The 14,337-nt window shown below is 37.9% G+C and overlaps 1 protein-coding gene across 18 annotated transcripts in view; it reads left to right on the top strand.

The window, feature by feature from the left end:
• LOC131425894 (neurobeachin) overlaps positions 1-14,337 on the top strand; it is a 241,630-nt gene that overhangs the window by 190,146 nt on the left and 37,147 nt on the right. For 10 of the 18 annotated variants that reach the window (XM_058588152.1, XM_058588154.1, XM_058588150.1 and 7 more), the window contains exon 15: positions 85-256. In XM_058588152.1, the coding sequence (XP_058444135.1) occupies positions 85-256 (172 nt within the window). The remainder of the gene's footprint in view (positions 1-84; positions 257-14,337) is intronic. The other 8 variants (XM_058588151.1, XM_058588161.1, XM_058588164.1 and 5 more) reach the window with 1 other exon arrangement.

Genomic DNA, 14,337 nt, shown 5'->3' with positions numbered 1-14,337 from the left:
TCCCATTTGTCGCTAACCCCTTTCACCCTCCCCTCCCCGCCCCCCACATGCTGCACTGCAGAATCTCTAATTTTTAATCTAAAGAAACGTCTGTTCCAGGAGGAAACCAAACAGGCCCAGTTCCTCTCGCTGGCCATCGTGTACTTCATCTCGGTCCTGATGGTATCCAAATACCGTGACATCCTGGAACCCCCGCCGGAACTGCAGATCCATCGAAACTCGTCACCGGTGATGCAACGTGCCACCCCCACCCAAGGTAAGTCATTCGTCGTTTGTCGTTCCTTTGCTCGTTGGATGCTAGATGCTATCTTGACTTACCTTTGAGGCTAACGCGACCTGCTGTTGTTCCACGAGCTAATCGCTCTCCTCCCCCCACTCTCCATTGTGCCTGCCTTGAACGTACTGCGGCGTGGTTAGGCTTTTGTGCGAAAGGAGTAATTTGGAGGGTTTTTTTTACTAGAGTACGAGGAAATTTGCGCTTTTAGTCACTGTTAGTTGCTTTGCGTCGCGTTCCGTCTGGTAGAGTTGATGTTTCCGTTATTCAGTTGGGTTCTCCTAATTGGATAGAATTTTGACTTTTTTTTCGAAAATTTGTTCGTATCTTTTGTTTGATTTTTGGATCTTTTTTCAAATTAAATTGAGAGTAGAGAGATAAAGGAGCGGCAATTTATTAACCATTCTGAATATAAAATTTATTATCGGAGTTCAAACTTCTTGGATGTTCGGTAAAACTGCTATCATGTAAATGACAAATTAGTCCAGATTACTTGAATGGAATCGAAATAGAATTTTTGAAAGAAAACATCATACATTTTGTGACAGTTTCTATTTCTTCAATTTTCGTTGTGCTTTTTTTTTCTTCCAGAAACGTATGATGAGCTCTGTTCCAGTCAACAACTATTCCAAGCCGACTTTTGACTTTTCTGGATCCATAAGTCAACTGGACCTTTCCTGGATCCATAAAAATCTGGACCCGCTGGACCGTAAGTTGGGTACTTTTATCTCTATCTAAACAACATTCGAGTACTTTCGAATCGCCCAAAAAGCAGAGTTCGGTCCAGCTAGAATCCGAAATCCCTTATTGTGTTACAGCGGCACGGGAAGTGACCGCTGCAAGAATTCTTTTACAGCGGTTTGTTAACCTAGGCGCCCACTCTCTGAGGTATAAATTTCAAGTTGTTTCAGAATTGGAGGAGTTGGCATCACTGGGAGTACCATACGGTGTCTAAATACTGCTCTAGGTATAAAATTTATTATCGGGATTCGAACATTTACTTTCTAGCAGTCACGTACCCAGAGGGGGGGCCCGAGGGGCCCAGGCCCCTCCCGAAATCAAAAACAGATATTTAATTATTCAGAAAATCTCAGACATGTTACAGAAAAAACAAGACAGTAAATGTAAAGAAATGTAATACAATAACAGTTCCAGTGAAAAAGTTTAAAGTGTCTGTTAAAAACACTCGTAAAAGGCACACCGAGAATTAGGTACGTCAGCAATCTTCAGTAACATTATTTTTCATCTTTGGGCCCCTCCCGAAACGAAATCCTGGGTACGGGCCTGCTTTCTAGCATGTTCGGTAAAACTGCTATCAGGTAAATGACCAATTATTCCGAATCACTTGAACAGAATCGAAATAGAATTTTAGAAAGAAAACATCATACATTTTGTGACAGCTTCTATTTCTTGTATTTTCGTTGTGCTTTTTTTTCTTCCCGAAACGTATGATGAGCTCTGTTCCAGTCAACAACTATTCCAAGTCTACTTTTGATCTTTTTGGACCCATCAGTCAACTGGAACTTTCCTAGATCCATAGAAATCTGGACCCACTGGACCGAGAGTTGAGTACTTTTATCTTTATCTGAACAACATTCGAATACTTTCGAATCGCCCAAAAAGCAGAGGATGCCGAAATAAAGTTAGAATTCGGAATCACGTATTGTGTGACCAGTGCAAGAGTTCTTTTGCAGCGGTTTGCTTACCTAGGTGCCCACTTTCTGTGGTATGAATTTCACGATATTTCGTGCAGTGAGTCAAAAGTAATTCCAGATGGAATCCGAGGATAGAAAAATTCTGCACTCCCACTTTGATAATCCTACGTGGTCCGCAATAAAGATCACAAAAACGTTGAAAATCGCCCAATCAACCGTGTATGATGTGCTCAAACGTTTCAGGGAACGAAAGAGTGTGGATCGAGCGCCTTTAGGTAAGCGTCGTAGTGTGACGTATGACCGCAAGCTTAACCAGAAGGTGTTGAGAATCGTCAGAGCAAACCGTGGACTATCAGATAATGAAATCGCACAAAAACACGCTGCTGTTCGCAGTACCGTTCGAAGAATTTGTTTGTGAGCAGGATATCGTTTTTATCGAACCAGCAAGCAACCAAACAGAACGTTGAAGCAAAGTTTCATCACCAAAACTCGTACTCGAAAATTGTACTAGCAGGTTTTGAATAAGTATCAAGGATGCCTGCTCATCGACTATGAAACCTACGTCACAATGGATTTCGGATAGCTTCGTGGTCAAAAACTCTACATGGAGACGTAACCAGGAGATTTTGGAGTTCCTGCGAAGTTTAAGTTTGCTTTTATGGGTAAATTTGCTAAAAACTGATGATTTGGCAAGGGATGTGAAACTGCGGAGCAAAAACCAAAGTGTTGGTGACGAACAGAAGAAAGAGTACCTCAAAAACCGCGTATTACCTTTCATTAAAGCTCATAAAGGTCCCGAGAAGTTTTAGCTAGATTTGGTTAGTTGCCACTACAGCCGGAAAATTCATCCAGTGGTAACGCGATAATAACGTAGATTTAATCGATAAAAACAAATCCACCCAACTGGCGGCAGTTCCGGCCCATCGAGAGATTTTGGGCAATAATGAAGCGGAAGCTCGAGAAAATGCGGAAGACTCAGATGACCAAAATGTGGAAGAAATGTGCCAAAAAAGTTGACTCCGGAGGTATGCCGCTTTTGATGTGAGGAATCAATAAAAAAGTGCGAATTTTCATTAGAAACGAAGAAAAATGATTTATATTTTCTCTTTAAAGTACAGTGATTTACCTTTGTTTTAATGTATTAAGCTTATTTGTAAGTCAATTCGTTACCGAGTTACATATGATTTGATTATTCCGTGTTCTAAATGGCCATGGCTTTAAGCTGAGATACAAGTCGTACCTGTCAAGCTAAGTGCTTGGAAGCTGCATAACATTGTTGTTTTATGAGAAAAATCTGTGCTGTTGGAAACAATAAAATATGTGGAGAAGTAATGTTTTACAGTCGGTGGAGAAGAAATGGTTTTACTCCCAGGCGACTTTTGAAGATGGTCGGAACGAGTTCTCCGTTTTTTTTTTGTGAGACTGTAACTTTCCTGGATCCATAAGAAATGCTTGGAAGCTGCGTAATATGGTAGTGTCATGGATAAAAGTCTGTGCTTTTTCCTTGTTTTTGCATCATTGCTCGAATTGAATGGCTGCCATTTCAAACACACTCAACCCTGTAGTTCCGGAACTGGGAGTCGAAACAGGACAAAATTCTAGACTTAGTTATGGGAACATAATACTTTTCATTTGAATCTAAGACGGCACGAAGAGATGTTCTGCGAAGTTAAAGTTTGCTTTCATGGACAAATTTTCCGAAAAAAATTGATGATTTTACAAGGGATATGCAGCTGCGAATCAAAAGCCAAAGTGTTCGTGACGAATAAGACGATGAACTCGAAGTTCCTGAACTGGAAGTCCGAACAGGACAAAATTCTAGACTTACTTATGAAAACATAATACTTTGCATTTGAATTTAAGTTCGTGGAAATCGGTCCAGTGGAGTGATGCCTGTTTGGTACATACGGCCACTGTATTCGGGACTTCCGGAACCGGGAACGAAGATCCAATATACTCAAAATCAATGTATTTGGTCATCAACTAATCAAATCTGTTCAATTGAAGAACTTACCGGCACCGGCTTATTATTATTTCGCAATCGGAAGGTAATTTCGGATGAAATTTGATAGGAGTCTATGGGATTTTAAGACCTTTCATTTGATTTTAAGCTTGTGAAAATTTGTTTAAGCGGTCTTTGAGAAAATCGAGTGCATTTTCATACTTTTTTTTACCTCGTTACTCTGGAACCGGAAGTTCGATCGAAATAAAATTAATTATCAGGTTATGGGACCGTGAGACCTTTCACTTGAATCTAAGTTTTCGAAAATCTGTCCAGCCATGTTGCGTACTCGACAAACTAAGTCGAATAGTATACGGTTTCGATTTTCACAGTGATTACATAGCCTTTTTTATATGAGAAATGCATAAATACACAAGAAAAAACGTGATTAATCCACCTAGCAGTGAGATGATACCTTTTTTTTATCAATCCGCATGTGTTTTTTTGCATGGATATTCTTACCCAAGTAGCAAATGTAACTTATTGAACTTTCAAGATGTTTTACAATTGATTTAGAAATGTTATTTATGTTAGATATGTTTAGAAATATATATTTAAATTGGTTGTGCAATTTATCACTGTTAAGTTTCACAATGCTACCGAAAAAATCGCTGTAGAACAACTTTAAGTACATCTAAAACAATTGTGCAGTAAATCACCAACTTGTTAATGTTTCAATAGAAGCTCTACAAAAATTTTACATCGTCATGTAAAACGGGAGTAACTATAACAATTGTGCAACTTATCAAAAACTTTCCAAGCGCCTGTCATAATTGTACCGGGCACAATATACGTCGAAATTGCAATAAATCTCTTATGGAAGAAAAATTAGTGAAATGATTGATGCTATCCGCAAGGCAAAAAATGCTAAGCCGAATTGATACCCTTGCTGTGAAAAATATATTTCTTCAGAGTCCGCATTGTTTTTGCTGCCTCATGAATTTTTAGATCAGTGTGTGCAGTTTTCTTCAGTTTTAGAAAAACGTTGATATAAAATTCAAAACTTGCAAAAAAAGTTGTGCATGATTTTTTAATTGTACGCAAAACTTGCGGACATGGAATTATTATCATCAAAGTTGCAGGAATACAGCGTTATATACGCAATGAAAACAAAAATCAATCAGATAATTGGTATTCGGTTTTCATCTCTCGAAAAAAAAAATAAGCAGACCTGACATCACTTTTCAAAGATATTGAACGATAAGTTAATTTCATCTTAGTTACTCCCATAGTTACCGCTTGTGCAACTTGTTTTTGCAACTCCAGCACACGGACTTGCCAAAATAATGCCTACAGTGCGTATCACAAAAGTCGGGCCCTCTAAGATAAATGACTATACTGAATTGTTGTTCAATTCAACTAGAAGATTAAAACTGATAAAAAACAAAACGTAGAGAACTTCTTTCCGAAAAATTAAAATGTTATTGTTTCCTGTTATTATTTAGATAATATATGTCATTACGTTGGGTGAACCATTTTCTATTCAACTCACTGTTACAATCGATGCCATATTGGAAAATATTCAAGAAACAATCAATTCGAGATTTTTCAGGTTTAATTACACATTAGTTTGATCAAAATCGTCTGAGAATTTTAAAGAATGTTTTAATACACGTATTTTAAACACCATTCCGATGATTCTCATCAAAAATATTAGACTGTTATGTTCACAGAAATTTGTGTACAATCATCAAAACACGTTAATTTAAAGGCGCTTGAAAATTTCGGGCGTACGAATACATGTTTCACCATAAAAATGCAGTTCGTTTTCGATTTTTCATTTACAAAAACACAAAAGATTAATTCTACAATATGTGCATCATCATTTTTCATGTGCAGATTATTTTACAAGATCCATGTTTGTGTTGAGAGCAGTTGTATTGAAAATCAAATGTGGAACTTATTTATTAGAAATTATGTTTGTTATGTTTTTGTAAACGTCATTCCATTTCTTGTTTACATTACGTAGTAGATTACACGAGTTTCACAATTGTTTTTTCGCTGATTTTATTGCTGCCTTTTTGATGGGATCGACGCATGAGTTTTTGTATCAGTTGCACAATCGTTGTGAATAAATGTTCATAATAACGGATGAACTTAAAGTATGTTGCACAACACAGAAAAATTGCGCTTTTTCCATAACACAACAGTTATCAGAATAGTGATATAAACTAACTTGATAAATTGTACAATCAGTAGAAATATACAGGACAGCAACTTAACATGCTACTTGGGTAGGTGTTTTAGTTCTCATGACATTATTTTAATTATCGTTGTTTCAAACGGCAAATTGAGATTTTAATCACTCATTACCCTGTAATTTCGAATCTGCAAATCGTATCGAATTTCAATCTTAACGTGTGACAATCGATTGAACATTCCATGAGATGTCGAAGTAAGTTCCACTTTAGAGTTTTTCGTCATTATTTATGGTACTTCCAGAGCTGGTATTCAGGAACTAGCATAACCCAAAATGATTCGAATGGCCATAAATTAATACGCCAAACAATTTACATCTTCTATATCGGTATGAATTTTAAAAATTCATCATCTGTAATTCCAGAATCGGATAAAATTCACCAATTTTGTAAGGGACCTTAAGTCCTTTAATTTGAATTTTTGTTTTTGAAGTTCGATTTGGCCTTTTTGAAAAAATGATTAAACTTTGAGAAACGATTCGAAACTGGATCCGGAGTTCTAAGATCGGTGTAGCCGAAATCAGATAAATTCACCTGAGGAGTGTGTAGACATCTTTGAGAAATTGTAGTGCGAATTAAAATTTGGGGGTACAATCCGAATCCAAAAAAGAATACCGCTTAAACTGAAATAAATTTATTTGGTAATCGACTATCCAAATTTGCAAACCCGATAAACCTGATTAATTTATGTGAAATGGACATTTTTATACTAATCACCCTGTATCTCCTAAACCAGAAATCGGATCTGACTAATTTTTATAGGATTTCAAGACCTCTCATTTGAATCATAGATGATTCTTAGATTTCATTTGAATCTTAGATCGGTTCAGCCATCTACGAGAAAAATGAATTGCATTATTTTAATTTCGTTTCACATGTCATCCTGTGGTTCCGAAATCAGAAGTCGGATCCAAATTTGGAAGTATACTAGTTTTCATATGAATCTGAGTTTGTAGAAAACGGTTTAGCCATCTCCGAAAAAATTGAGTGAAATTATTTGTCACACACGCATTTTCTGATCTCGACGAACTGAGTCGTATGGTATATGGAAGATATGTTCTTCCAGCTTTTATTGCTGTAAGTAGTTTAAATCAATTTAATTATGGAATTACTTTCAACTCGAAAATGCTGATATCATCTGGTTTATAAATGCCATATTCGAACGATTATGTTGCCAAAAACGAACCGTGCTAAAATCGGTCCAAGGCAAATTGTCATGAAAAAGGATGCTGTACACAGTCTTTTGGGCACTTAGAAATAATTGTATGTCACAGTATAAAAATCGTGTTTTCCGTTGCTCCCAAGCATTTCTTTGTCATACAGCGCTCAAAACTTCTACTGCTGGAATAAGGGGAAAAGTCGTTTATACAAAAATATTGATATCTCCGATAAAAATGGACGGATTTAAACAAACTATGGCTTGTTGGATAGCTATTACCGTGCGGAATCTAAGTCTAAAAACATATTCTGTTTTCAAGGTCAATTGTGACAGATACTGTCAAAAAACTGAAAATTTTGACATAAAACTCCGTATAACTCAAAAAGTAAACATCCTATCTCAAAACCATTCAATAGCGTTTTGGGTAGACCTTTCATTTGCGACTAGTTTGATCAAAATCGGTCCAGCCATCTCTGAGATCTCGACCTCTTAGTTGACAACACACATACAGACACACACACATACACACACACACACACAGACATTTGCTCAGTTCGTCGAGCTGAATCGATTGGTATATGACATTCGGCCCTCCGGGCCTCGGAAAATTTTTCGAAAGTTTGAGCGAATTCTATACCTATTTTTTATATATATAAAAAAAGGTAAAAAGCTAACAAGATGAAAATGGTTTACCTAATGAATGAATCGAATCGGAAACTGAACGCGATTGTTCTTACGAAATGGAAATAGAATATTTGAGAAATCAAAAATCGACAATACTAGAAAATTTTCATCCAAAAATTTTCTAATTTTTAATCATTGTAGTAGCATTTTGCGTCGTGAAAGACGATAAAAATACGCGGTCCATTAACGAGAAAACTTACAGGGACGCCTGCCAAACACTGATTGATCAATTTTGAGAGCATCCGAGAAACTTCGAATTCATTAAGCAGTTTCTTATCTAACTGGTTAACTGTGGCAGAGAAAGAATGAGCCCACCCGCAAAATTTGGAACCATCAACGAGGAATATTCAGATTCGTTAAGCAGTTTCTTGTCAAACTGGTAGATTGCGTATGAGAGAAAGTGAGCTAACCTTCCACGAAATTTGGAATCATCACGAAGAAAATATACGACGACGGGAGTCAACGCCAGGAAGTATTCTATCCAACTAAATTGAGGTTAGTCATTCCTGAGTGCATCCGGATAGCACAAATCAAACCTCCGATTGACTTTCGATGATTTGTATTAGTCTTGTTAAGATGTAGAACCGTCTTGAGCTAGTTTTAAATATGATCAGTGTCTAACGAGGAAAACAGATTAAAAAAAATGACATGCGGAATTCGAACCCGTAGATAGCTCCAAACGGAGGGAAATTGTGTTTCCAATTAAACTACCCTGCACATGAAAACACATGAAGAGACAGCCCAATTGACTAGAAGAACCAAGCATGCTTCGCTTTACATGGCCGCCACAGCGTTCAATTCTAGTCCCATCTCTATGGAAATACATCCAACAGAAAAACAACACACACGCTGCTGCGATCCTTCTGACACTAAGAAATCCTTCCAGGTCTGGTCTCGAACATATGACAACTGACTTGTAAGACCAGTGCCCTAAGCATTGAACCGAAAACCAGAGAAACTTATAGGACGATATATCAAATTTGTGACAACTGTTCCAACCATCATACCCTGGTTGGTCATAAAAGCGTTTCAAAAGAGGGAATTGTTCGATTTTGTCAAGAAGTTTCGTATAAGACACATTAAATTTACTCTTCACTAAATCTGAAACAATCAACGAAGAAGCTTACCAAAGCCGAGAGAAGTTTTTTATCTAATTAGTTCGTAAGAGCATTCGGAGCTGTCCAAGTTTATGAAGTTTACAAAATGAGTCGAATATCAAAGCCAAGACAATTGATCTTCTCTGTCAAAGTCAAATGAGTCATTTATGAGCGTATTCGGATAAAGACATACTTAGTGTGGATGAGATTCCAGCAAAGCTGAAACCACCAACGAGCAAACTGAAAAGAACGTATATCAGAACGGATACAAGAGTTCAATGCAGCTTTCGGAAAACTATCCAAACTCGTCAAAAAGCTCCGAGTCTGATGGACGGACAAACTGTGGGTTTGACAAAATAAGCTGGTCCCACGTCGCACATCGTATCAGCAACGCTTAAATTTTCAAGGATGCCTCCGAAAGTGTCTCCCGGTCTTACTAAAGCCACACAAAAGTTAGAGACAATGTGGTTCTTGTGCTTAAGATAGTCGTCTACCTTCCTAGCAGGTCGAAACCTCACTGCAAATCGAGAGAAAAGTTGCCATCATAAACTTCGAAAAATTTCCCATAGAGAAAGACGTGGTTTCAACTATCGGAAACTGTTGGTTTCTCCTTTCCTCAACCTATAGAGCAGTGTCAGTCAAGGCATGAGCACGAATATTTGGAATTGGAGAAGAGATTTCATGAAGTAATTATGTTAAAATATATTCATAATGTTGTACATTATTCCCTAAAAATTTTAATAATTTTATTTTTAGAAAGTTCTAACAATTTACCCTCAAGATTGGTGCTACGAAACAGCTTTAAGAACTAGGTTTGAAGGATTTTAACCATCACCAAAGCTTGAAAAGTATGTTCATTGTCGACAGGAGAGGATCACTAGAAAAAATACAATGAATTGCTTTTCTATAAAAAAAATCTTAAATAAGTCTCCCGACTTGAAGCAACCGACGGCCATCCAAATCTGTGTCACAACTGGTACCAGCGACGAGTTTGCGTTTACTCTAACGCAAAAAGAAACAATCTAACAAGACCGGAACCAGCGCTCGGGAAACGGAGAAAGGAAGAAGTTTTTCCTGTGTGAATCCCAGATCACTCTTTCCATGCCACGCCGTTGCGTAAATGTTTGATGGCCTCGGGAAATGAATTCATTTCCACAGTAAATTTTGCTGACCGGCGGCATGCAAAACTCTGGTAATCCCGGAGGATTAGTCCGCCTTGGTTTATGTTAGATAGCCCAAACGTTTTAGTCAGGATCACCAAGCCATACGAATCAGTTTCCATCCCCACCGAAAGTAAAATTTATTAAATTCACATTTCTCCGTAAAACTCATAGATCCGGGGAAATTCCGTTCGGAATAATGCCTGACATAGTTTGGTCCTGCATCCGAAGGACGAACGCGCCCTCACCAAAGATGGCCAAAACAAATGAGCACATTTGCTGCTAATGGCGATTAATCGTCGGGGCGGAAACAACGCAGCAGCAACCGCCAGAAGGAGGGGTGGAGGGAGCGGCTTAGTACCTAGCCTGTATTTGCTTCCCGGATGACGAGGGAATGAAACAACATAATCGCATCCGCCGGCTGCGTCAAATTAACACCGAATGGCCTTTTGGAGGTTGAATCCAGTGAAACGCTCAAACGAATCAGTAGGAAGTAGGATAAACACAAGGACAAGCCGTCGATTTTCCCAGGCCTACGAATACCAAAAGAAAAAAAATAACAAGAAAGAGAATTCAATGGGGAAAAATTCGAAGGCGTTGGAGAGAACAATGGGAAGAAACCTTGCAGAAAACATCCGCTGACGGAAGTTATCTGTTGACTGGAGCACAAAATCAGAACTGGGCAGTTGGCTGAATAGATGAATTGCACTACATAATTGATGAGCTATGGCATGCGTTTTGATTTCGTGGTCTTCCAAGTCGAACCGGTTTGTCCGGGTTTTTTTTAGAAGATTATCGTAAACGGCAATTAGGCGACGAGGTGGTTTGGGAAACGAAAATCAATTAATGGTTCTTTCGAAAGATGTTAGCTGTTTCGAGATTCCCGAAGGGATCTAAGTTTGGTTGCATATTTGATGTGAAGGAATATTAGATTGCTGAGCATTCGATTGTCAATTATGCCAGAAGTTGGACCAGGATTCAATATCTTTTCACTTGTTTTCATATTACCCTTATGGTCAATCTATCGAACAGAAACAGAAGACTCACTCTAACTAATGGTTTTCACATATGAGATGACTACTGGAGCCGTTACTTTAATAAATTAACAAACAAAACTGATTTATCAAAAAAGCTTCTTGATAAAAAAAAACTGTTCAAGCTCTCACCAATGACTTCAAACATGTTATCTGGACTCTGCTCCATCCATGTTATTGGTTTGTTGAATTTCAACATGGTCGTACAGGCTCCGATGATAGTGAACGTTCTGGTTGTCCAATTGAGGTAGTTACTCGAAAAAGTCCACAAATTTGTGATACCTAGTAGTAATTTGAAATTGCGTGAGATAGCTGAGACCGTCAAGTGGAAGTGTGTTTACAATTGTATGAACCATGATAAAGCTCTTTTCAATGTGGGTGCCGCGTTAACTAACAGTCGATCATATACAACAACGTGTTGTTCATTCAGAGCAGTGTTTGGTCATGTTTACAGGAAATAAATCAGATTTTTGCGACGATATTTAACAATGGATGAAACATGGATCCATCACTTCACTCCGGAATCGAAACGATCACCATCAGAGTGGACTGCAGCCGGGGTGAACCACTTCTGAGCCGTCCAAAGGCACAACAGTCAGCTGGAAAGCTTATGGTTGCAATATTTGTGTGAATGAACATTGTATAATCTCCCTCGACTGTCTTAAGGAAAGTATGGGAATACTTCATAGCGTTGCAGATTGGTCCAGAAAGCAAAATAAGTAGGAAACAATTGTTTACGCTTTTATCATTGGTTGTAGAGATTTAAAGTCTTCAGGACATAAGTTGCAGTTAATAAACTGCGTTTTGGGTCATAGTGGTTCTAGGGTGGTCCTAAAAAAATTATTAAGAAATATGGATGAGATATAACAATGCATCCATCAACAATAATTTAGAATAATCAGTTTAAAGCAACTTTGTTCAAGATATTGAATCTGTATCTCTAACCGTTTTCATATCAGGACGGTTTACATATCCCAAGTTAGGGTGCTTCTTATAAAAAATACTTCTTTTATATAGTTATGGCGGCTTTATGTCAAACCAACTGAAAATTTAATAAATCGTTTGAACACTTTTCTTTTTTGTCTGGAATGCATTATTCGAAGAGCTGGTATTCTCGATGAGTCATATATTTTTGACCTCGGCATTACAGAACTATGATTGTTAGAAAAACTTCTAAGACCTCTCACCCTACAATAACTAAGCGATATCTAGATCTGCACTCTGGTCCTGAACACTGGATTAGAATACTGAACTATCGAACAAGGTTTCTGGATCAGAATACTGAATCTGAACCTGGATTCTTGAAAGAGATTCGAATATGGATCCTAAACTTGAAGTAGAATTAAGTTTTTATATTCGGAACATGGATCTGGATTCTAGACCTGGAGTTAGATTATGAATCTAAACTCCTGACAGAGACCTTAACCAAGATTCTGGACCTGGATTCTGTGCCAGAATTCTGTTTTCTGTACTTTTGACAGAGTTTGTTTGAGCCTGGATTTTTGACCTGAGTTATCTAGGGTTCCTCAATTATAAACTTGAACCTAAATTATTAATAGAGATTCTAAACCTAGACCAGGATTCTGAGCCAGGACCCTGGATTTGGATATTCGACAAGGTTTCTGTATCTGAATATGGTTTTCGAACCACAATTCTGAACCTGAGGCAGAAATCTACAATTGGATACTTAGCATGGATTTGGATTCTAGACCTGAACCTAATTTCTTGGCTTGAAATCTCTATTAAGGTTTTGGGTCTAAATCTGGAGCAGGATTCTGGAGCTTTGACAGAGATATTGGAAATGCAGCAAAATCGTTAATCTGGAACTTATCCTGATTTTGGATTCTGAACCTGAAGCTGGATTCAGAAAGATTACTCTAGACTTGGATTCAAAGCCAAAGTTTTAAAGCATGATTAAGGACCTGGTTTCTAGGTCTGAGTTCTGGACCTGCATTCTGACCTTGGATCCTGATTCTGTATTCTGAACCTGATACATAATTCTTTATTTGGATTTCGAATCTGGACCTGGATTCTGTACATGGACTCTAAGCCAAGATCTGAATTCCAGACCAGGATTCCGTACTATAATTGGAACTCAGAAACTGGACCTGAATTGAGTAACTTGACCTAACCTCTGACCATGAATTTGTGATCTGTGCAGAATCTGAATTCTGAACCTAAAATCGGGACTTTGACTCTGGACCACAATTTTAAGTTTGAATCTGAATTCTGGAACGGGATGCTGAACTTCAATTCTGGATCTATGGATATGAATTCTGAAATTGGACTCAGGACATTGGTTCTGGGCCAGAGTTCTGACCCCGAATTAGCTCCTGACAGAGTTTTTTAACCTGAAACTAGATCCTGAACCTCTTCGCCTGAATGATGGACTTGTATTCTGGACCTAGTTTCAGAACATTGAATTAGATTCTTGAGCGAAAATCGGGATCCGAATTCTAGGCCTCTATTTTAGACCTGGGTTATAGACCCGAACTACTGAATGAGTTCTGATCCCTGGCCTAGATTCTGGGTCTGAATTCCTGACATAAATTTTGGAACAGAACCTAAATTCTGAACCGGAAAGCAAGGTTACGGACCTGAATTCCGAACATCTCAATCTGGATTCTGGATCTGACCTCAGGATTCTAAACAAAATTTTGGACTCGAATTCTTAAAATCATTCTGATCATCTGGATGTTGAATCAGGACCAGAATTTTTTTCTGTATTTTGTAAGAATTGAATAATTGGAATATAGACATGACATGAATTTCTAAAGAAACATTGAAACTATTTACGCTCATTCTTATGTGACCAATTCTTGGTCGTAACAGCACTTTAATTTTCATCCTCCTGTTTTCGTTTTCTTTCTCATAAATCTCACAAGAATATGTTGAAATGGAATTACCCACATGTCTATATAAACTTGTTATGAATACATTTTACTTAGGGTCTTTCTCAGAAAGATTTTTTCAAGTATCGAAGCCCACTATTTGCGACACATTACCCACCTGTAAACAATTTTGAGTTTACTACCCACTGAAAATGAGCTAATGCCTAGTGGGAATCACTGCTC

This window comes from Malaya genurostris, chromosome 1, assembly GCF_030247185.1.
Source record: "Malaya genurostris strain Urasoe2022 chromosome 1, Malgen_1.1, whole genome shotgun sequence".
In the NCBI taxonomy this organism is placed as follows: Eukaryota; Metazoa; Arthropoda; class Insecta; order Diptera; family Culicidae; genus Malaya; species Malaya genurostris.
Note: the sequence above shows the minus strand (reverse complement) of the source record. Positions and strands in the feature narration are given on the sequence as shown.